The sequence below is a fragment of the Procambarus clarkii genome, chromosome 23 (assembly GCF_040958095.1).
Source record: "Procambarus clarkii isolate CNS0578487 chromosome 23, FALCON_Pclarkii_2.0, whole genome shotgun sequence".
In the NCBI taxonomy this organism is placed as follows: domain Eukaryota; kingdom Metazoa; phylum Arthropoda; class Malacostraca; order Decapoda; family Cambaridae; genus Procambarus; species Procambarus clarkii.
Window position 1 is genome coordinate 43641925 of NC_091172.1, and position 23009 is coordinate 43664933.

The window sequence follows — 23009 nt, forward strand, 5'->3', positions numbered from 1 at the left end:
GAACTGGAGTTGTTGGAAATAAACACGACCTGCCTAGCATGGTCCTTCATTCTTATCGAGCCCAGGACATTATCGTTGTTAACCAACTATGCTAACTACTCCGCTAAACATGTAGTAATCAGAAGGGATTCTCTGGTACAAATTCCCATTATACTCACGTGAATTCTTTCTTGTGCAGTTCGAGGCCAACAGCGCCGGTACCTGTGGAATATATTCCATTCTTCAGTAAATTAATCAATACTGAAATAATAAGTTATTGAAGTATGAGACAAGAATATTATTATGATGTAAGAGACCAGAATAATATAACAAGGCTTGTTATTTTACTGTTTTACTATTATTACCAATTACATAAGTAGTGTTTATTTCAATTTGCACGTCTAATATTTTATAACAACACTAATTTTCACCGAGACTTTCCTTATTTGTATTCAAATGAAATCTTCAAAACAGTCTTCAATATTAAGCTGCTTTATTAACTAATAAAAGTGCAAATAGCATCAGATTCCTTGCTGTCTATACATAGTAGTATTAGTAGTCACTTACATGATTTGAAATGAAAGGGAAAAACGATTGTTTTCAAATGTGTGAAACGCTTACAAAAGCTGCATATTTGACATTTATTATTAAAAACGGGTAAATTCCTATTCTGTTTCTTATATTTCTTTTCTAAACCAAATATAGTACACGTCTAAATAATCATCATATAATATATTTCTTATCTCAATTTATTTTATACCTACCCTGAAATATGTTACTTCAGGATTGGTATAAACCAACTACTGTGTATTATATCATGAGAAGCTATTCAATATACTTGTTACATTGGGGGCACACGAAATTTGAAAGAAGAATTTTTATATTCTTAAAAATCATAATCTTGACAACTATTGGTTTTATAATAGCTTAGAAATATGTAGTGAAGAAAAAGAAATATTATCACTGAAAATTTAATTGGCCTAGGCTACTATCTAGGATGCCTAGGAATACATTGAAATATCAAGTGTTGCAAAGTAGATACTGAATACATCAGTAATAAGATAATTTAATAGTGTAGTTAGATTGGTTGGATGTTGCAATGAATACGGAAAATATTATTGTTACATCAAAGAGATAATAACAAATACATAACAGAAAAATAATATATTTGAAATGAAAAAAGTAGTCATGCATATTAATTATAAAAGACAGATTCATAGTGAAAAAACTGGATTTTATGTAAATGATTCGGTTGTATATTGGCGTGTGGATCATTAAGCTTTATGCACACTTGATAATCATGTTTACCTAGCATACTGAAGTGATTTGATGAAATATCGGTGCCCAGTAAATGTCAGGAGTGTTGTCAGATGTTGGGTGCAAGTTGGTCTCACAACTTCCCAACACTTTTAGACAAATGCTGACTAAGTGATTACAGCACTGGACTGCCAGGGTTTTGGAGACCCTGGCTAACGGGGTTCGAATCCTTCAGGGATCAAGAGTTTTCGGTTATACATACATACATACATACATACATACATACATACATACATACATACATACATACATACATACATACATACATACATACATACATACATACATACATACATACATACATACAAACATACATACATACATTCATACATACATAATAAAGCAAGTGAACTTGCAGAAAAGGCACAGGAAGAAAACCCAGATGTAATAGGACTCACGGAAACAAGTTGGAAATCATAACAAACTCTGTGTTTCCAAAGGACTACTATATAGTACAGAAAGAGAGGGAAGAGAGAGGAGGTGGAGGAGTGACCCTGCTGATAAGGAAGGACTGGAGTTTTAATAAGATAGAAATACCGGGCTGTGATGGATTCAGAGACTACATAACAGGAACTATGGCAATGGGTGGACCTAAGATAATAGTAGCAGTCATTTACAACCCTTCACTAAATGACAGAAGACTCAGATAGGAGTTCGATAGGAACAACATGGCAACCAATAATATAAAAGAGAGAGCAGCTTTAGTTGCCTGCAGGAATGGCTCCAGACTATTAATCGTGAACGATTTCAACCATGGAAAGATAAACTGGGAGAATGGGGACCCACTTGGAGGTGCAGATACATAGAGAGCTAAACTCTTTAAGGTGGCAACAAGAAACTTTCAGAGCCAACATGTCAGGGGACCCACAAGAATGAGAGGCAATGATGAGCCAGCTGGACTCTACCTGATATTCACCTTGAATGAGTCAGACATAAGGGAAGTCAAATTTGAAGCCCCCACGGGAATGAGTGACCACATTGTATTGACATTTGAGTATCTGGTAGAAGTAGGGATAACCTATTTAAGGATAGAATTGTAAGGGAAAAGATTTAATTACCGAAAGGGAAAATATAATGATGATGGAACTTACTAATAGGAATAAAATGAGAAACAGAACTCAGAGAAAAGACTATACTAGATATGATGGACTATGTCACCCAGAACTGCTAGGATGCTGCAGACATGTTTATCCCAGCCCAAAAGGAGAAAAACGAAAAACAACAAAAGAACCAATGGTTCAATCAGGAATGTAAGGTAGTGAAGCAATTGAGTACAAGAACATGGAGAAACTACAGGAATAACAGAACACCAGAGAGCAGGGAGAGATACCAGAGGGCAAGAAATGAGTACATCAGAGTGAGGAGAGAAGCAGAGAGACAGTATGAAAATGACATCGCAAGTAAAGGTAAGCCCCAAACCAAAACTGCTCCACAGCAACATCAGGAGGAAAACAGCAGTGAAGGAACAAGTGGTGAAAAGGTGAGAACAGATTTACAGAGAATGACAAGGAGGTGTGTGAAGAACTGCAAAATATTCCAGGTCTTCACAATAGAACAAGGCAAAGCACTCTCACTATGGATACTAAAAGAAGGGGCAGAAACATTAAGTGTGCCACTCTCTGTGGTGAATAACTTAGTGTAGGCATCCGTCAATCCCGTGGGGTTATGGAGTTGTGCCCTGTGTGTCTAGTTGGATGCAACGTCTGCTGTGACTGTGAAGTCCAACCCGAGAATGGCAGTTCCGACAGCAGAAAGTGCAGATAAACACCGAAGCGGGTGCGTCTATAACAGGTCACTGTAAACAGGAGACCTACCAGAAAGCTGGAAGACAGCTAATGTAGTCCCAATATACAAAAAGCGTGACAAGCAAGAGGCACAGAACTACTGGCCAGTTTCCTTAACTTGTATACCATGCAAAGTGATGGAGAAGATCGTGAGGAAAAGGCTCGTAGTGCATCTGGAGGGAAATAACTTTGTAACACACCACCAGTATGGGTTCAGAGATGATAAATCGTGCCTCACAGGTTTAATAGAATTCTATTACCAAGCAACAAAAATTAGGCCAGAAAGAGAAGCGTGGCAGACTGCATTTTCTTGGACAGTCAGAAAGCCTTTGACACAGTACCCCATAAAAGGTTGCTACAAAAGTTGGAGCAACAGGCAGGAGTAAACGGTAAAGTACTCCAGTGGATAAGGGAGTGTCTAAGCAACAGGAAACAGCGAGTAACTGTGATGGGGGGAAGATATCAGAGTGGCGAGATATCACCAACAGAGTCCCACAGGGCTCTGTACTTGGACTCATCCTGTTTCTAACATATGTAAACGATCTTTTAGAGGGTATAGACTCATTCCTCTCAATGTTTGCTGATGATGCAAAAATTATGAGAAGGAGCAAGACAGATGAAGATAGACAGAAACTACAGGACGACCTGGACAAATTAGAGGAATGATCTAGAAAATGGCTACTAAAGCTCAACTCAGGAAAATGTAAAGTAATGAAATTAGGCGAAGGGAGCAGAAGGCTGAACACAAGGTACCATCTGGGAGGTGAAATCCTGCAAGAGTCAAATAGAGAGAAAGATCTGGGGGTCGATATCACACCGAACCTGTCCCCAGAGGCCCACATCGAAAGGATATTATCAGCGGCAATTATAAAAACTGCCTTTAGAATCTTGTGTAAGGAATCGTTCATGACCTTGTATATATCCTGGAATCTGCAGCTTCAGCCTGGAGTCCATACCTAGTTAAACACAATTTAAAATTTGAGAAGATCCAGAGGTATATCATCAGACTCGTCCAGGAACTGAGAGGTATGTGCTATGAGGAAAGGCTAAGGAAGCTGAACCTTACGTCCCTGGAAAACAGAACAGTAATGGGAAACATGATACCCACCTACAAAATTCTCTGTGGAATTGACAGGGTTTGCTAAGACAGACTCTTTAGCACGGGTGGAACACGAACAAGGGGGACACATGTAGGCGATTCTGGGGGCTATATACACCCCGGCCCCTTTCCTCGAAATTCTGGTAAATTAGGATAATGTGAAAACATATTCCTACCTTAATTTCTATATATTAATTTAGGGATTAATTTGGGGTAAATTAGGAAAATGTAAAAATATATTCCTACCTCAATTTCCATAATTTATCAGAATTTCGAGGAAAGTTGAGTACATAACCAAAAAACAAAACAACTAAATTGCCAGGAATATTCAGCAAAGATCCGTGCAGGTTAGTCACTGGGTAGATGGGTTCATATCCAAAACGAGTACTTATTAAAGAAAAAAATTACAATATTTAAAAAAGATCCAAACAGGTTAGGTACAGGTCATTTAGGTTTATGCCCAAAAATTTATTTGCTTTTGGCTATCCTATGATATGGTAAATTCGGGCAAATTTGGTGGAAATTGGATTATATTGGGATAAATTTGGATAAATTGAGGCAAATTTGGTGGAAATTTTCTTAAATTGGGATAAATTTGGTTAAATTTAGCCTTAGCTGTGCAGCCTGTCCTCTTAAAAAAAACGTCGCTTTTGGCCAGTTTGCCCGTATGGCCGAATTTGGACGTAATTTGAAAATGAAAATAAATTTGGGATTTTTTTTTTCAACAACAGTAAGTTAAGGGTCCTCTGATAGGTTAGGTGGGCAGGAAATTCTTATAAAGTTTAAAAACGTTATGAAAAACGTTAATTTAAAGAGTCAACTTATAACCTCTGCGCGTAGGCCGGACGACTCAAATAGAAAACGGAGCAGAACGTCACTTTTGTGAGTCGATTTCATTTCAAATTACGTCCAAATTTAGCCATATCGCGCATACGAGCCAAAAGTGACGTTATTTTTAAGAGGACGGGTTGAGCTGTGTTTGGATAGGTTCTTAGGGTCCATTGATGGTGTTATCTCTGAATTCTGCGATTATTTTCACATAACTTTATATAATGACGCAAATTATGCGAATAGTTATACTGACAGAGTTTACAATTGATCAAAATCAGCAGGTGATACAAACTCCCAGGGGTACTCGCACATAGACACATTAGCAGCAGTTTCTAAATTAAACAACTGGCATGGTTGGAGAGCTAGTATAACAATTGATGAATTTTTTATCAGGCCCACTGCCCCACTATCCAGCGGGCTGCGGCTGGATGCGTTACAATTGCTTAGTTACTGCCCAACTGTTGGTCAGGGCGAGATACAGCCTAATTTAGAGAAAATATATGTCCAATAGCTTAGACGTTGGGAACTAAACGCAGACCTGCGTGAAGGTTGCTCTGCATCCGGTGTGATAAATGGAGAAATAGATGAATGAGAGGAAAACAAAAAATATGGGATGAGGAGAGAGAGACGATTAAACATGGAGATAGGATGGGGAAGAGAGAGAGATATGAAGAATATATGGGATGGGATTGGAAAAAAGAAAGAGAGATATATGAAGACATATTTGGGATGGGGAAGAGATAGAGAGATGAAACGTGGGATGGGGAACACAAAGAGAGAGTAACTTTCCAGATTACTTAAGGTAAATTTTTTTAAATATGTTTAACTAGAGGGCAGCTAAATTTTTTATCCACGTTATTTCATTAATATTTCAGAAGTACTGATAGTGTTTTATTCAACCAGCTGATTCTGTTTTATTAAAATATACATTTTATAAAATATGGTAAGGATTTATGTAATGCAGGCGATGAGTCACAATAATGTGGCTAAAGTATGTTGAGCAGACCACACACTAGAAGGTGAAGGGACGACGACGCTTCGGGCCGTCCTGGGCCATTCTCAAGTCGACGTCCGAAACGTCGTCGTCCCTTCACCTTCTAGTGTGTGGTCTGGTCAACATTTATATAATATTTATTGTAAAATAATTATAATACACGATGGTACTTCATTACAACAGAGGCGTTTTATTAGTAAATATAATGTCAATGTAAATAGGTTTATATTTTTGCTTATTATTTGAAAAAAATATAGTTTTTGCAAAATCACGTCTATTCGTGGGCGCGCGTGCAGCTTCAGGAAGAGTGTTCCACACATTTTTTTTTTTATTATTATTAATTTGCCCGACGGTAGTAGTCTCCAAGAAGACAGGAATATGGCGGCTTGTCCGAGGTTTCTCCATTTTCCCATGATGTTCCTTTCAGCTGTTGTGTTTAAGTAAGTTTGTATGGGTTTGAGAAAAAATTCTCATGGCCATGAGAGAGAGATTGTGAAAGTGTGTAAGATTGGGGGCCTGAGAATTTGTGCGAATGTGTAAGTCTGTGTTTGTTTGCGTAAGTTAAAAGATATATTTAATTGAGTGTGTTTGTGTAACCTTTTGCGCATGTTTGTGTGTAAAAACGTACATTTGTTTAAGTATATGCGAGTGAGATTGTGTATCTGTTTATGCGAGTCTGTGTGACATGTGTAAATTTGAGAGAATTTGCACATGTCCGAGAGAGAGACTGCGGAAATTTAAAAAAAAACTGACAAAAAGAGACTTAAGCTGTTTGAATACATGGGAAAGAAATCTTTGTTGAAGTCGGTGGGCATGCGGGCGTGAGAGCTGCGACGGTAGTTTTTCTCATAAGGGAGTTACCTTCTCGTGGACATGACAGCGGTATCTTTGACATCAGGTCGGGTCAGATACAAGAGGTGCGCTGGTGAGTGATTGAAACGACGGGAACAGCAGCTAATTTACCTCTGCCCCCAGGTACTGACGAGTCCACCAGCGAAGATCATGATTAATATTTGCTATTGGGAGCCCATTAATGGGGTCTTAAATAAACGACGGCAGAAACAGCCCAAGATACTCTGCCCTTTTGAGATAAATTTGATTTGCGAGGCGGTGTGTGACTGTTAGGGGCGAGTGTGTTGATACCCGGGGTTCTGGCATAGAACACAAGAGGTTTTGTTTTCAAATAAGGCCCTAGGGAAATAACTACTCATTGTCCCTGAGGGAGGTACATTGCTGGTGACTACCTGAGCCAACCCTGCAGGTGATTATCTTTTATGCGGGACACTGCTAAGTCGCAGCTGGATGGGTTATCGCTCAATCTGTGAATAAAAAGCAATTTGACATCAGCCGACTAGTCTAGGGAAATAACACTAGCTACCCCTTGTGCTCTATTTGAAAACAAAATTTATTGGCTTTTTGTTTGTATAGGAACTCTATAATAATAATAATAATAACGATAATGATAATACTAATAATGATAATAATAATAATAATAATAATAATAATAATAATAATAATAATAATAATAATAATAAGTCTTGTCAGCTGGCTGGCTGGCTCTTGGGGAGATATTAACGCCGAGGGCAATACCTGCTCATCTCATTGAATAGTGAACTAGTTTATTTTTGGAAACACACATGTGCTTTGTTTGATAATAATATTTTTAAAGGCCACCTGTTCGCCTAGTATATATTTTCAAAGGAGAACAATTGATTTTGAAACTATCCTCGTTCTCTTTTAAGGAAAACCGGAGATGGAAAGATGTGAAGTACCGTTTTTTCTGGAAAGGGACCTAGTAAAAATGGTAAACATTATGGGGTGATTTGTATAAAAAATGAAGGCGAAATAATAAATACCCCCCCCCCCCCAATAAACACTAGTCTTGTCCATATTTTATTTATAAGTTTTTTTTACCAACTTATTGATATTGCAAACTTATTAACAAGGGGGTGGGATAAACTAGGGACTCGCATTATTATTATTGGGACAGCTGTATTTCAAGTACATGCATCAGTAATTATATAGAGAGGTATATTGGAGTATTTATTTACAAAAACACAAAAATACTTTTGTTATTAAAATACTCCAAAATAAAAACTAGCTGCACTATATTCCATTCACCTGTGTTTTGTTTAGCCACACTATAGTTTTTTATTGGCACACCACACCATACTTTTGACACATGATTAAACATGCCACATTGGCCGGTGCAGGATAACAACAAGACACAACTAGGTGAGAACATGTGGACACCCACCATTTGACAAGAGCAGTGGGGGGAGAGGTATGGACCACTACCACCCCCATCTAGTCAGGCGATACTGCGTGATTCGTGCTCTAACCTAACAAGGTAAATACTTTTTTCCAGCTCCTGTCCCGGAGATCTAGTCAGGCCAACACTGCCCAATCGCCTTTGAAAATAAATGCCCTTTTTGTCTCCTTTTACCCTACTGACGCCGATAACACCCACTTACCTACATGCCACTGCGACGCCGATAAAACCAACTTACCTACGTGTCACTGAGACAACTGTAGTAAACAACTAATACGTATCACTGAGACTTCACAAAGTATTTAATCAATCACAACACTTTCAGTATCACCTAAAAACTGTTACAAGGCAAGATGATAACAATCCAAACTGACATGTGTTACATAACCTTACACACACGGTGGTCACTCAACATGTGATGTAACACGCCCCATTTTGGTTGTCAAAACCATGGTTGTCTTAACCAAGGGTGACAGCTTGACATTTACACAGTCTCAATGGATCCAGATCCAGACAAGCTCGTTGCAAGATATACTCTGATTGATCGAAGATAGGATCAATAATCACCAAATAATTTTGCATCAAAGAGGCCCTTTATCCTAACGTTTATAATGTTCTACATACACAATAATGCATACAACTACCTTGCAACACCAACCATGCATACACCAGTCATCCATACACTGACGATGATGTTGGCCTCAGGTGACAGCCGCCTGTGGCTATTCAGGTGGTGAATTATGCAGACTTCGATGACTGGTTATCTTTTCCTTGCAGAGAGGGAGCTCGATCTTAAATATTCAAGACAAAGCCGAATAAAACTCTCACCTCAAGCTGATCATCCACGGTAAAGTCCCTACACAACCACTATACTATTGTAGTGTATTGTTACAAATGAGGTGGTAGAGGTACTGGGATTAAAAATAGAGAAAATAAATTTAGTGATTATTCTAATATACAAACCGCCAGATGCAACGGCTGAGGAATTCACAGAACAGATAAACAAAATAGAGAATAGCCTTGATAATTTGGAGAACCCGATACTTGATATTACTTTCCTAGGTGACTTCAACTTGCCTAGTCTCAGGTAGAGAATAGCAAACAATAATATTATAACAGAAAATCTATCAGGACCTAACCAACTACAGATTAGAGAACTACTTAGATTCTGTGACAAATTTTCACTCAATCAGCAGATATCGGAGCCAACGAGAAATGAAAATATTGTAGATCTGGTCTTTACGAACAATGAAGACATTATCAGAGACATTACGATATCAGATACCAAATATTCAGATCACAAGCTTATTGAAGTGCAAACGACCATCAATACTCAGAATAGACCTAAAAACGTTGATAAAGCGAGAGGGGCTATTCAGTAAATTCCATTTTAATAATAAAAGGATAGACTGGGAGATAATAAACAGGGAACATAAAAACATTCCATGGGAAACTGTTTTAAGTATTAGAAGTCCTACAGAAGGAATAGAAAAACTGACTTCGTAAGCGTATCAAGTCTGTCTGAAACATGTTCCTTTGAGGAAAGCCAGTAAGAGATCCAACGTAGAAAGAAAATGCAGACGACACTATAAACGCAGGAAAAAAATAATGGAACTGCATATGTAGACACGAATTTCCTGTCAAAGAAGGAATAATTTAAATAGGGAGATTGAAGAAATCGAGCGGAAATTGAAACACTCATATGAAACTGAAGAAAGGCTTTGCAGAAAGCTAATTCAGGAAATAAAGAAAAATCGAAAATACTTCTTCACATATGCGAAATCAAAAGCAAAAACTACTGCCAGTATTGGACCTATTCGTACAAGTGAAGTTTCAAACACGGAGGATGGCAAAGAAATTAGTGAAATCCTAAAAAAGCAGATATTCAAACCCCTGTATATATAACTTATATCAACACGAGCGCACTAAATTTTGAAAGAGAAATTGAAAACATGCCCATGCACTTGGCCCCAGGTCCAGACTCATGGAATTATATATTTATAAAGAAATGCAAAGTGCCAGTAGCACAGGCACTCAGTACAGTGTGGAGGAAGAGCTTGGACACGGGGGAGATACCAGATGCACTTAAAGTAGCAGACATAGCAACTCTACACAAGGGAGGGAGCAGAGCATTGGCAAAGAATTATAGACCAGTTGCACTAACATCGCAAATAACAAAAGTATTTGAGAGAGTGATTAGGAGTCAGGTCACCAATTTCATGGAGACCAATGACCTTCACAACCCAGGCCAACATGGATTTAGAGCGGGAAGATCGTGCCTCTCACAGTTACTTGAGCACTACGACAAAGTCACTGAGGCATTAGAAGAAAAACAGAATGCTGATGTGTTATACACGGACTTCGCAAAGGCTTTCGATAAATGTGACCATGGTGTGATAGCACACAAAATGAAGTCAATGAGAATAACCGGTAAAGTAGGACGCTGGATACTCAGTTTTCTGTCAAACAGGACTCAGCGAGTAACGGTCAACCATATAAAATCTAGTCCAAGTACAGTTAAAAGCTCTGTACCTCAGGGTACAGTCCTTGCACCGCTGCTTTTCCTTATTCTCATATCAGATATAGACAAAAATACAAGTCACAGCTTCGTATCATCCTTTGCAGATGACACAAAAATCAGTATGAAAATTATCTCGGCTGAAGACATTGAAAACTTTAAGCTGATATTAATAAAGTTTTCGACTGGGCATCAGAAAATAACATGATGTTTAACAGTGATAAATTCCAGGTACTCATGTACGGTAAAAATGAGGACCTTTAAACATAATACAGGGTATAAAACACAATCAAATGGGCCCATAGTAGGAAAACAGCATGTAAAGGATTTAGGAATAATAATGTCTGACGACCTAACGTTTAGGGAGCATAACCAAGCCAATATTGCGACAGCCAGAAAAATGATAGGATGGATTACGAGAACTTTCATATCCAGGGATCCCATCACAATGGTTGTACTCTTCAAGTCACTTGTGTTGTCCCGTCTTGAGTACTGCTTAGTACTCACTTCCCCCTTCAGAGCAGGAGAGATTGCTGAAATAGAGGGAATACAGAAAACATATACGGCACGCATAGACGCGATAAAGCACCTAAATTATTGGGATCATCTCAAAGCCCTCCAAATGTACTCACTAGAAAGAAGACGAGAGAGATATCAAATAATATACACCTGGAAGATACTGGAGGGCCAAGTACCAAATCTACACAGTAAAATAACAACGTACTGGAGTGAACGAAATGGAAGAAAATGCAGAACAGAACCAGTGAAGAGCAAGGGTGCCATAGGCACAATCAGAGAACACTGTATAAACATCAGAGGTCCGCGGTTGTTCAGCACCCTCCCAGCAAGCATAAGAAATATTGCCGGAACAACCGTGGATATTTTCAAGAGGAAACTAGATTTATTCCTCCTAGAAGTGCCGGACCCACCGGGCTGTGGTGGGTATGTGTGCCTGCGGGCCGTTCCAAGCAACAGCCTAGTGGACCAAACTCTCACAAGTCAAGCCTGGCCTCGGACCGGGCTTGGGGAATAGAAGAATTCCCAGAACCCCATCAACCAGGTATTGCCTCATGGGAGCCGGTCTATCACTCTGACACAACCGTCCAAATCTCTAGCTTTTGCACAGACACACTAATGACAGTCCGTACGCACGTGGGTACAGTTACACCCACTGGGTACCCCATGCACTCAGAGTGAGACGTGCGTGGGTACCCAGGGTACACACTTGTCCCCCCCTGGACGAGATTACCTTACTTGTCACTTGACATCCATAATGCGACCTAATACGAAGATCACCTCAATAAGTCCCACACACAGCTCTTGGGACAAACTTCACAGGAATTGTGGCACTAATGATGAATCACTACTTCATTGGCAATCACTTGCTCTAAGACTCCACACGTGACACTGATTCTTACCAGTAGTCCAACGAATTTTAACAAATAAAAAAAAGTCTACTTATTGATGTCAACCCACAAATTCACACTAAACACAGAAAATACCTACTACATTTATTTGGAAGCAAATCAACAAATGCAATTCAGCTTCAGATAGACAATGTTAACATCAGCAATAAAAATGACGGAAAGTTCCTTAGCCTGTACTTAGACAAAAGACTCAATTTCAACACCCACATACAATACATAACCAAAAAGTCTCAAAGACGGTTATATGGTATTTACACTAAAATCAGATATTGTGTTCGAAACTCTGCTCTCCTCTCGTTATATTACGTGCTAATCTGTCCCTATCTTACATATGGTATCTATGCATGGGGGTTCAACCACTGCAAACTACTTCCAGCCTTTCATCACCCAGCAAAAATCTGCTATCAGAACAATAACAAACTCTGCTTTCAGACAACACTCAGCCCCACTGTTTAAATCCCTAAATATGCTAAACATAAACTCACTGCATGTACATTCTATTGTGCCATTTATGTGTACAAAACCTTGTTCCTAGATGCAAATCCTGTTCTGAAACTCTTCCTGGACAGATGTAATAGAACCCATAAACACCACATTAGAAATAAATATATCTTTGATATCCCCAGAGTCAAACTAAATCTGTGTAAACACTATCAAAATTAAGAGACGTAGACTATGGAACTCCGCAATGAATTAAAAAGGTGTCCAACCTACTCCTAATTTAAAAGTAAAACCCAAAAGTACCTAATTTCCTCCTTAGTGCTTTAAATACGCACGGTACCATTGTGGCCGGTGTAATCACTGCCATCATCTTATATCATGTTGTTATGTTCAACGCAAATTTTACTACAATGTACCTTGAAAAATTCTGGAATTATTCTTCAATGTACCTGTTGATAATCCTCAGATTTTATTTCAATGTTCCTACTAATTTTCTTCAAATTTTCTTAAAATGTACCTGTTAACATTTTTAAATTTTGTTAGAAATTACCTACTTAAATTTATCTTTTAGATTAAAGCAATGCGTGTTAGTGGCTTTACAAGAATGTAAAAACATCAGTGCTCTGTACTTTCCTAAACACAAAGTACCTTCTTGTATATATGTATAATTAATAGTTACATATTTTACTAGCATATGTCAGTCCACCACACACTCCAGGGGTGCAAATGAGGTCCGTCTCACAGTGGTTTCCTCTATAAAATAACACCTAACCTAACCTAACCTAACCTAACCTAAGTCTAAGTCCAGATGCCGCCCTGTGGCACTTCACATATCTCCAAGATTTCGTGACGTAATCACTTGTTGACCAATGACATGGCTAGGCCTCTGTCTATAAACACAACTGATTGGCTGACGCACCTGGTCCAACTGCTGATGTCGTCGTTAGTTCTACACTTCTTCACATCATCGTCGTTAGTAATACACTCGCTCTCAAATGTGCTGGCACCGGAAGTAGTTTATGGAATGTGTGAAGGAGGTTATGGGTGTGACAAATTGATTGTGGGCAGTGAGTGGTTGGCTCGCTGGTCAGGGTAGGCCAGTTGGCTCACTGGTCAGGGTAGGCCAGTTGGCTCGTTGGTCAGGGTAGGCCAGTTGGCTCACTGGTCAGGGTAGGCCAGTTTGCTCGCTGGTCAGGGTAGGCCAGTTGGCTCACTGGTCAGGGTAGGCCAGTTGGCTCGTTGGTCAGGGTAGGCCAGTTGGGTCACTGGCCATGGTAGGCCAGTTGGCTCACTGGTCAGGGTAGGTCTGTTGACTCACTAGTCAGGGTAGCTGTTATGGACTCATTACCCTTGTCATGGGGTAGAGTGGCAGTTCCACCGCCATCTACGAGTCCGCACTCGAACTCCCCGGGAATCGTACATAATATGAACAATGCTCTCTGGTGGTGGCTATCTAAAACTTGCAAATGGCTAAAGATTCCTGCCTTGGTCAGCCAGAGGGGTCGTTGTGAGTGACCTCTGGTGAGGTGACGCATCAAGATCAGCGCCACCTAGTGTGTGCTACAGAGCACAATGTCAACTCCCCAGTGGGTAGTGGTATTCCTAGTTTCGCCAGTATCAGCTAGGTCATTGATGACGTTTTTGTATGCACAGAGGTGACATCTAGGACCCACAGTCTCCCTACAGGGTCCTAGAAACGACCAAGTAAGCCGCCGCCGATGAAGCAGTGTGGTAGCTGCAAGTGCTTAAGTGTTGAAAAGCATCGGCGTACCTTTGGGACTGGCTTAGGGGAGAGACTGACGCCAGGGAGGTGCCTGTTAAGTAGAGCTGCTAGCTGGTCACTAGAGACTGTTGCCAGGGGATCGCTACCCCTCTATTGGTTTGTGACCCCGCTCAGCGTGAGGGTGAGGTACTCTGCCAGCGAGTAGCTGGAGAGCGGTCGTGGGGGTACAGGCACCTCGTGACACTCTCAGTGGGCTGGCCCACGTACAGGTGAACTCGCCGGTGTTCTTCCCAGTAAGATTGGATACGTTACTGGACAGTGAAGAAATACTGGGGATTGATGAACTCTGCACGTGAACACGTTTGATATCCTGAGCAAAAGGATCGTACATAGGTGTAGTAATAGCCTATCTGTTCTTTATATATTATATATGGTGACGGTGTACATATATATACCTAACGGTGGTGGAAAGATATTTAATACATTGATGAGAGGAACAACAAATTTTGTTCATCCCCTCATTTTTTTTATGCACTACATAGCCACTTTCTTGAAAGCGTACTACCGACTTGGGATCGGATGCTATCATTTTGATTATACAATCAAAGAACCCGGTTGCGACCCACAGTGGGCGTAACAGTAAGCCAGGTGGCTCACTGGTCAGGGTAGGCTAGTTGGCTCGCTGGTCAGGGTAGGCTAGTTGGCTTACTGGTCAGGGTTGGCCAGTTGGCTTACTGGTCAGGGTAGGCAAGTTGGCTCACTGGTCAGGGTAGGCCTGTAAGCTCGCTGGTCAGAGTAGGCCAGTTGGCTCACTGGTCAGATTAGGCCAGTTAGCTCATTTGTCAGGGTAGGTTAGTCGGCTCGCTGGTCAGGGTAGGCTAGTTGGCCCGCTGGTCAGGGTAGGCCAGTTGGCTCACTGGTCAGGGTAGGCCAGTTGATCCGCTGGTCAGAGTAAGTCTGTTGCCTCACTGGTCAAGATAGGCTTGTTGGCTCACTGGTCAGGGTAGGCCAGTTGGCTCACTGGTCAGGGTAGGCCAGTTGGCCAGCTGGGCAGGGTAGGCCAGTTGGCTCACTGGTCACGGAAGGCCAGTTGGCTCAATGGTCAGGGTAGGCCAGTTGGCTCACTGGTCAGGGTAGCCCAGTTGGCTCACGGGTCAGAGAAGGCCAGTTGGCTCATTTGTCACAGTAGGCCTTCAAGGCACTTGTGTTGTCCCGTCTTGAGTACTGCTCAGTACTCACTTCCCCCTTCAAAGCAGGAGAGATTGCTGAAATAGAGGGAATACAGAGAACATATACGGCACGCATAGACGCAATAAAGCACCTAAATTATTGGGATCATCTCAAAGCCCTCCAAATGTACTCACTAGAAAGAAGACGAGAGAGATATCAAATAATATACACCTGGAAGATACTGGAGGGTCAAGTACCAAATCTACACAGTAAAATAACAACGTACTGGAGTGAACGACATGGAAGAAAATGTAGAATAGAACCAATGAAGAGCAGAGGTGCCATAGGCACAATCAGAGAACACTGTATAAACATCAGAGGTCCGCGGTTGTTCAACGTCCTCCCAGCAAGCATAAGAAATATTGCCGGAACAACAGTGGACATTTTCAAGAGGAAACTAGATTTATTCCTCCAAGGAGTGCCGGACCAACCGGGCTGTGGTGGGTATGTGGGCCTGCGGGCCGCTCCAAGCAACAGCCTGGTGGACCAAACTCTCACAAGTCGAGCCTGGCCTCGGGCCGGGCTTGGGGAGTAGAAGAACTCCCAGAACCCCATCAACCAGGTATCAACCAGGTATCAACCAGGCCAGATAGCTCGCGGGTCAGCGTAAGCCAGTTGGCTCACTGGCCCGGGTAGGCCAGTTGGCTCACTGGTCAGGGTAGGCCAGTTGGCTCACTGGTCAGGGTAGGCCAGTTGGCTCACTGGTCAGGGTAGGCCAGTTGGCTCACTGGTCAGGGTAGGCCAGTTGGCTCACTGGTCAGGGTGGGTTAGTTGGCTCACTGGTCAGGGTAGGCCAGTAGGCTCACTGGTCAGGGTAGGCCAGTTGGCTCACTGGTCAGGGTAGGCCAGTTGGCTCCCTGGACAGGGTAGGCCAGTTGGCTCCCTGGTCAGAGTAGGCCAGTTGGCTCCCTGGTCAGAGTAGGCCAGTTGGCTCCCTGGTCAGAGTAGGCCAGTTGGTTCGCTTTTCATGGTAGGCCAGTTGGCTCACTGGTCAGGGTAGGACAGTTGGTTCACTGGTCAGGGAAGGCTAGTTGGCTCACTGGTCAGGGTAGGTCAGTTAGCTAGCGGGTCAGAGTAGGCCAGTTGGCTAACTGGTCATAGTAGGTCAGTTGGCTCACTAGTTAAAGTAGGCCTGTTGGCTCATTCGTCAGGGTAGGCCAGTTGACTCACTGGTCAAGGTAGGCCAGTTTACCCGCTGGTCAAAGTAGGCCTGTTGGCTCAGTGGACCGGGTGGGCCAGTTGGCTCACTGGTCAGAGTAGGCCAGTTGGCTTTCTGGTCAGGGTAGGCCAGTTGGCTCACTGGTCATATAGGCCAGTTGGCTCACTGGTCAAGGTAAACCAGTTGGCTCACTGGTCAGGGTATACCAGTTGGCTCACTTTTCAGGGTTGGCCAGTTGGCTCACTGTTCAGAGTAGGCCAGTTGACCCGCTGGTCAGGGTAGGCCAGTTGACCCACTGGTCAGGGTAGGCCAGTTGGCTCACTGGTCAGGGTAGGCCAGTTAGCTCGCAGGTCAGGGTAGGCCAGTTGGCTCACTAGTCAGAGTAGGCCAGCTAGCTCATTGGTCAGAGTAGGCCAGTTGGCTCACTGGTCAGGGTAGGACTTTTGGCCTGCTGGTCAGGGTAGGCCAGTTGGCTCACTGGTCAAAGTAGGCCAGTTGGCTCATTGGTCAGGGTAGGACTTTTGGCCTGCTGGTCAGGGTAGGCCAGTTACCTCACTGGTCAGGTTAGCCCAGTTGGCTCGCTGATCAAGGTAGGCCAGTTACCTCACTGGTCAGGGTAGGCCAGTTGGCTCACTGGTCAAGGTAGGCCAGTTACCTCACTGGTCAGGTTAGCCCAGTTGGCTCGCTAATCCGGGTAGGCCAGTTGTCTCACTGGTCAGGGTAGGCCAGTTGGCTTACTGGTCCGGGTAGGCCAGTTTGCTCGCAGGCCAAGATAGGCCTGTTAGCTCACTGGTCAGAATAAGCCAGCTGATCCGCTGGTCAGGGTTGGCCAGTTAGGTCACTGGCCACAGTAAGCTAGTTGGCTCACTGGTCAGGATAAACCCGCTGGCTCGCTGGTCAGGGTAGGCCAGTTGGCTCGCTGGTCAGGGTAGGCCAGTTGGCTCACTGATCAGGGTAGGCCAGTTGGCTCATTGGTCAGGGTATGCCAGTTGGCTCCCAGGTCAGGTTAGGCCAGTTGGGTCGCTGGTCAATGTAGGCCAGTTGGCTCACTGGTGAGGGTAGGCCAAATGCCTCGCTGGTCATGGTGGGCCAGTTGGCTCACTGGTGAGGGTGAGCCAGTTTACCTGCTGGTCAGGGTAGGCCAGTTGGCTCACTGGTCAGGTTGTGCCCGTTGGCTCCCTGCTCAGTGTAGGCCAGATGGCTCGCTGGTCAGGGTAGGCCAGATAGCTCACTGGTCACAGTAGGCCAGTTGCCTCACTGGTTAGGGTAGGCCAATTGGTCTGCTGGTCAGGGTAAGCCAGGTGGCTAACTGGTCAGGGTTGGCCAGTTGGGTCACTGGTCAGGGTAGGTCAGTTGGCTCACTGGTCAGGGTTGGCCAGTTGGCTTACTGATCAGGGTAGGCCAGTTGGCTCGCTGGTCATGGTAGGCCAGTTGGCTCACTGGTAAGGGTAGGCCGGTTGGCCAGCTGGGCTGGGTAGGCAAGTTGGTTCACTTGTTAAGTTCGGCCAGTTGGCTTACTGATCATGGTAGGCCAGTTGGCTCGCTGGACAGGGTAGGCCAGTTGGCTCGCTGGTCATCGTAGGTCAGTTGGCTCACTGGTCAGGGTAGGCCAGTTTATGCACTGGTCAGGGTAGGCCAGTTGGCCAGTTAGGCTGGGTAGGCCAGTTGGCTTACTGGTCAAGGTAGGCCAGTTAGCTCGCTGGTCTGGGTAGGCCAGTTGGCGCATTGGTTTAGGTAGGCCAGTTGGCTCACTGATCAGGGTAGGCCAGTTGGCTCAATGGTCATGTTAGGCCAGTTGGCTCACTGGTCAGGGTAGGCCAGTTGGCTCACTGGTCAGGGTAGGCCAGTTGGCTCACTGGTCAGGGTAGGCCAGTTGGCTCACTGGTCAGGGTAGGCCAGTTTACCCGTTGGTCATTGTAGGCCAGTTGGCTCAGGTTAGGGTCGGCCAGTGGGCTCACTTGTCAGGGTAGGCCAGTTGGCTCTCTGGTCGAGGTAGGTCAGTTGGTTCGCTGGTCAAGGTAGGTCAGTTGACCCGCTGGTCAGGGTAGGACAGCTGGCTCCCTGGTCAGTGTAGGCCAGTTGACCCACTTGTCAGGGTAGGCCAGTTGGCTCACTGGTCAAGGTAGGCCAGTTGGCTCACTGGTCAAGGTTGGCCCGCTGGCTCGCTGGTCAGGGTAGGCCACTTGGCTCACTGGTCAAGGTAGGCCAGTTGGCTCACTGGTCAGGGTAGGCCAGTTGGCTCAATGGTCATGTTAGGCCAGTTGACTCACGGGTCAGGTTAGGCCAGTTGGCTCGCTTTTCATGGTAGTCCAGCTGTCTCACTGGTCAGGGTAGGCCAGTTGGCTCACTGGTCAGGGTAGGCCAGTTGGCCCCCTGGTCAGGGTAGGCCAGTTGGCTCCCTGGTCAGGGTAGGCCAGTTGGCCCCCTGGTCAGGGTAGGCCAGTTGGCTCACTGGTCAGGGTAGGCCAGTTGGCCCCCTGGTCAGGGTAGGCCAGTTGGCTCCCTGGTCAGGGTAGGCCAGTTGGCTCCCTGGTCAGGGTAGGCCAGTTGGCTCACTGGTCAGGGTAGGCCAGTTGGCCCCCTGGTCAGGGTAGGCCAGTTGGCTCCCTGGTCAGGGTAGGCCAGTTGGCCCCCTGGTCAGGGTAGGCCAGTTGGCTCCCTGGTCAGGGTAGGCCAGTTGGTTCGCTTTTCATGGTAGGCCAGTTGGCTCACTGGTCAGGGTAGGACAGTTGGTTCACTGGTCAGGGAAGGCTAGTTGGCTCACTGGTCAGGGTAGGCCAGTTGGTTCCCTGGTTGGGGTAGGCCAGTTGGCTCACTGGTCAGCGTAGGTCAGTTAACTCGCGGGTCAGAGTAGGCCAGTTGGCTAACTGGTCATAGTAGGTCAGTTGGCTCACTAGTTAAAGTAGGCCTGTTGGCTCATTCGTCAGGGTAGGCCAGTTGACTCACTGGACAAGGTAGGCCAGTTTACCCGCTGGTCAAGGTAGGCCTGTTGGCTCACTGGACCGGGTGGGCCAGTTGGCTCACTGGTCAGAGTAAGCCAGTTGGCTTTCTGGTCAGGGTAGGCCAGTTGGCTCACTGGTCATATAGGCCAGTTGGCTCACTGGTCAAGGTAAATCAGTTGGCTCACTGGTCAGGGTAGGCCAGTTGGCTCACTTTTCAGGGTTGGCCAGTTGGCTCACTGTTCAGAGTAGGCCAGTTGACCCGCTGGTCAGGGTAGGCCAGTTGGCTCACTGGTCAGTTTAGGCCAGTTAGCTCGCTGGTCAGAGTAGGCCAGTTGGCTCACTAGTCAGAGTAGGCCAGCTAGCTCATTGGTCAGAGTAGGCCAGTTGGCTCATTGGTCAGGGTAGGACTTTTGGCCTGCTGGTCAGGGTAGGCCAGTTGGCTCACTGGTCAAGGTAGGCCAGTTACCTCACTGGTCAGGTTAGCCCAGTTGGCTCGCTGGTCAAGGTAGGCCAGTTGGGTCGCTGGTCAGGGTAAGCTAGTTGGCTAATTGGTCAGGATAGGCCAGTTGGCTTACTGGTCAGGGTTAGCCAGTTGGCTCGCTAATCCGGGTAGGCCTGTTGTCTCACTGGTAAGGGTAGGCCAGTTGACTTACTGGTCCGGGTAGGCCAGTTTGCTCGCAGGTCAAGATAGGCCTGTTAGCTCACTGGTCAGAATAAGCCAGCTGATCCGCTGGTCAGGGTTGGTCAGTTAGGTCACTGGCCACAGTAAGCTAGTTGGCTCACTGGTCAGGATAAACCCGCTGGCTCGCTGGTCAGGGTAGGCCAGTTGGCTCACTGATCAGGGTAGGCCAGTTGGCTCACTGGTCAGGGTATGCCAGTTGGCTCCCAGGTCAGGTTAGGCCAGTTAGGTCGCTGGTCAAGGTAGGCCAAATGCCTCGCTGGTCATGGTGGGCCAGTTGGCTCACTGGTGAGGGTAGGCCAGTTGGCTCCCTGGTCAGGGTGAGCCAGTTTACCTGCTGGTCAGGGTAGGCCAGTTGGCTCACTGGTCAGGGTGGGCCAGATGGCTCCCTGCTCAGTGTAGGCCAGATGGCTCGCTGGTCAGGGTAGGCCAGATGGCTCACTGGTCACAGTAGGCCAGTTGGCTCACTTGTTAGGGTAGGCCAATTGGTCTGGTGGTCAGGGTAAGCTAGGTGGCTAACTGGTCAGGGTTGGCCAGTTGGGTCACTGGTCAGGGTAGGCCAGTTGGCTTACTGATCAGGGTAGGCCAGTTGGCTCGCTGGTCAGGGTAGGCCAGTTGGCTCACTGGTCAGGGTTGGCCAGTTGGCTTACTGATCAGGGTAGGTCAGTTGACTCGCTGGTCAGGGAAGGCCAGTTAGCTCACTGGTCAAGGTAGGTCAGTTGGCTCACTGGTCAGGGTTGGCCAGTTGGCTTACTGATCAGGGTAGGCCAGTTGGCTCGCTGGTCAGGGTAGGCCAGGTGGCTCACTGGTAAGCGTAGGCCAGTTGGCTCGCTGGTCAGGGTTGGCCAGTTGGCTCACTGGTAAGGGTAGGCCAGTTGGCTCGCTGGGCAGGGTAGGCCAGTTGGCTCACTGGTAAGGGTAGGCCGGTTGGCCAGCTGGGCTGGGTAGGCAAGTTGGTTCACTTGTCAAGTTCGGGCAGTTGGCTTACTGATCATGGTAGGCCAGTTGGATCGCTGGACAGGGTAGGCCAGTTGGCTCACTGGTCATATTAGGCCAGTAGGCCCGCTGGTCAGGGTGGGCCAGTTGGCTCACTGGTCAGGTTGTGCAAGTTGGCTCACTGGTCAGGTTGTGCCAGTTGGCTCACTGGTCAGGGTAGGCCAGTTGGCTCACTGGTCAGGGTAGGCCAGTTGGCTCACTGGTCAGGATCGGTCAGTTGGCTCACTGGTCAGGATGAGCCAGTTGGTTCACTTGTCAGAGTAGGCCAGTTGGCTCACTGGTGAGGATGGGTCAGTTGGCTCACTGGTCAGGGTGGGCCAGTTGGCTCACTGGTCAGGATGGGTCAGTTGGCTCACTGGTCAGGTTGTGCCAGTTGGCTCACTGGTCAGGTTGTGCCAGTTGGCTCACTGGTCAGGATGGGTCATTTGGCTCACTTGTCAGAGTAGGCCAGTTGGCTCACTGGTCAGGGTAGGCCAGTTGGCTCACTGGTCAGGGTAGGCCAGTTGGCTCACTGGTCAGGGTAGGCCAGTTGGCTCACAAGTCAGGGTAGGCCAGTTGACCCGCTGGTCAGGGTACCTGAGAAGCTAACTGGCCTACAATGACCAGGGAGCCAACTGGCCTACCCTGACCAGTGGGTCAACTGGCCTCGCCTGACCAGTGAGTCAACTGGCCTATCCCTCGAGGAGGAAGAGGCATCGTTCTCTCACTCTCCATATAATTTCAAACATTTCCTTCGTGTCATAAACGTTGGAAATGTCAAATCATTCGAATATAAAACATTAACATATTTCTCTTTTAAAAATACAATTTTCTGGTATAAAATAATATTTATATATGTATAAACATCTATATAAATTTATATTGCAACAAAAACGAATGCCATAATGAAAAAAAAAGCATATGACCACTGAAATTGTTAGAAACATTTACAATCATTCATTCATTCGTAAGTTAACATCATTATTATTATCAACAATAAACAGCTTCGTGGTGCACGTTGCCCTGTAACCTAAATATAATGTTCTATGTTACTAAACATGACGCATTGTGGAACATCATGTTTACTACTCAAACATTATTCAAATACTTATATATTTTCCAAAATTATTCTTAGCATATTTTGTCCACATTCAATAGATTATAAATTGGTAATGCATAACGATTCACCCAGTCAGCAGTGTTACAAACACATTTATGGATACAAGGTACATAGGAATGTTTGAACGAGATTGAACATTACCTGGACATAGTCTATAGATTACAGGGACTTCGTTGGGTCTCAGCCATAGCTAAGACCCATGTCCTATTTTTCATAATATAAGGAAAGTTTAAGATTAATTATTTTAGCATTTAGGTAATTGATCATTATGTTGAAGACAAACTGTACTGTACCTGCGGCAATGTCCATCACTCGGACGTGTTGACGGCGGTCCTTTGGGACCATCTGAGCCACGTAGTCAGCAGTGATCACGGGCCCTCTATAATTCGTATAGACTCTAATCTGACCAAGAGAAGAATATCACCTTTCAGAGATGCTTCGTAGTTATTATTATACCTATAAGTAATTGACCAAAATTATCTTATATGAAAGGTAAAAACACGAAATATCTCAATATAT

At 44.9% G+C, this 23009-nt stretch overlaps 1 protein-coding gene across 1 annotated transcript in view; it reads right to left on the minus strand.

The window, feature by feature from the left end:
* Positions 1-23009, minus strand: part of LOC138367840 (uncharacterized) — a 455100-nt gene that overhangs the window by 130755 nt on the left and 301336 nt on the right. The window contains exons 4-5 of the mRNA XM_069329821.1: positions 22784-22892; positions 159-201 (exon numbers count right to left, since the gene is read on the minus strand). Coding sequence (XP_069185922.1) covers positions 159-201; positions 22784-22892 — 152 coding nt within the window. The remainder of the gene's footprint in view (positions 1-158; positions 202-22783; positions 22893-23009) is intronic.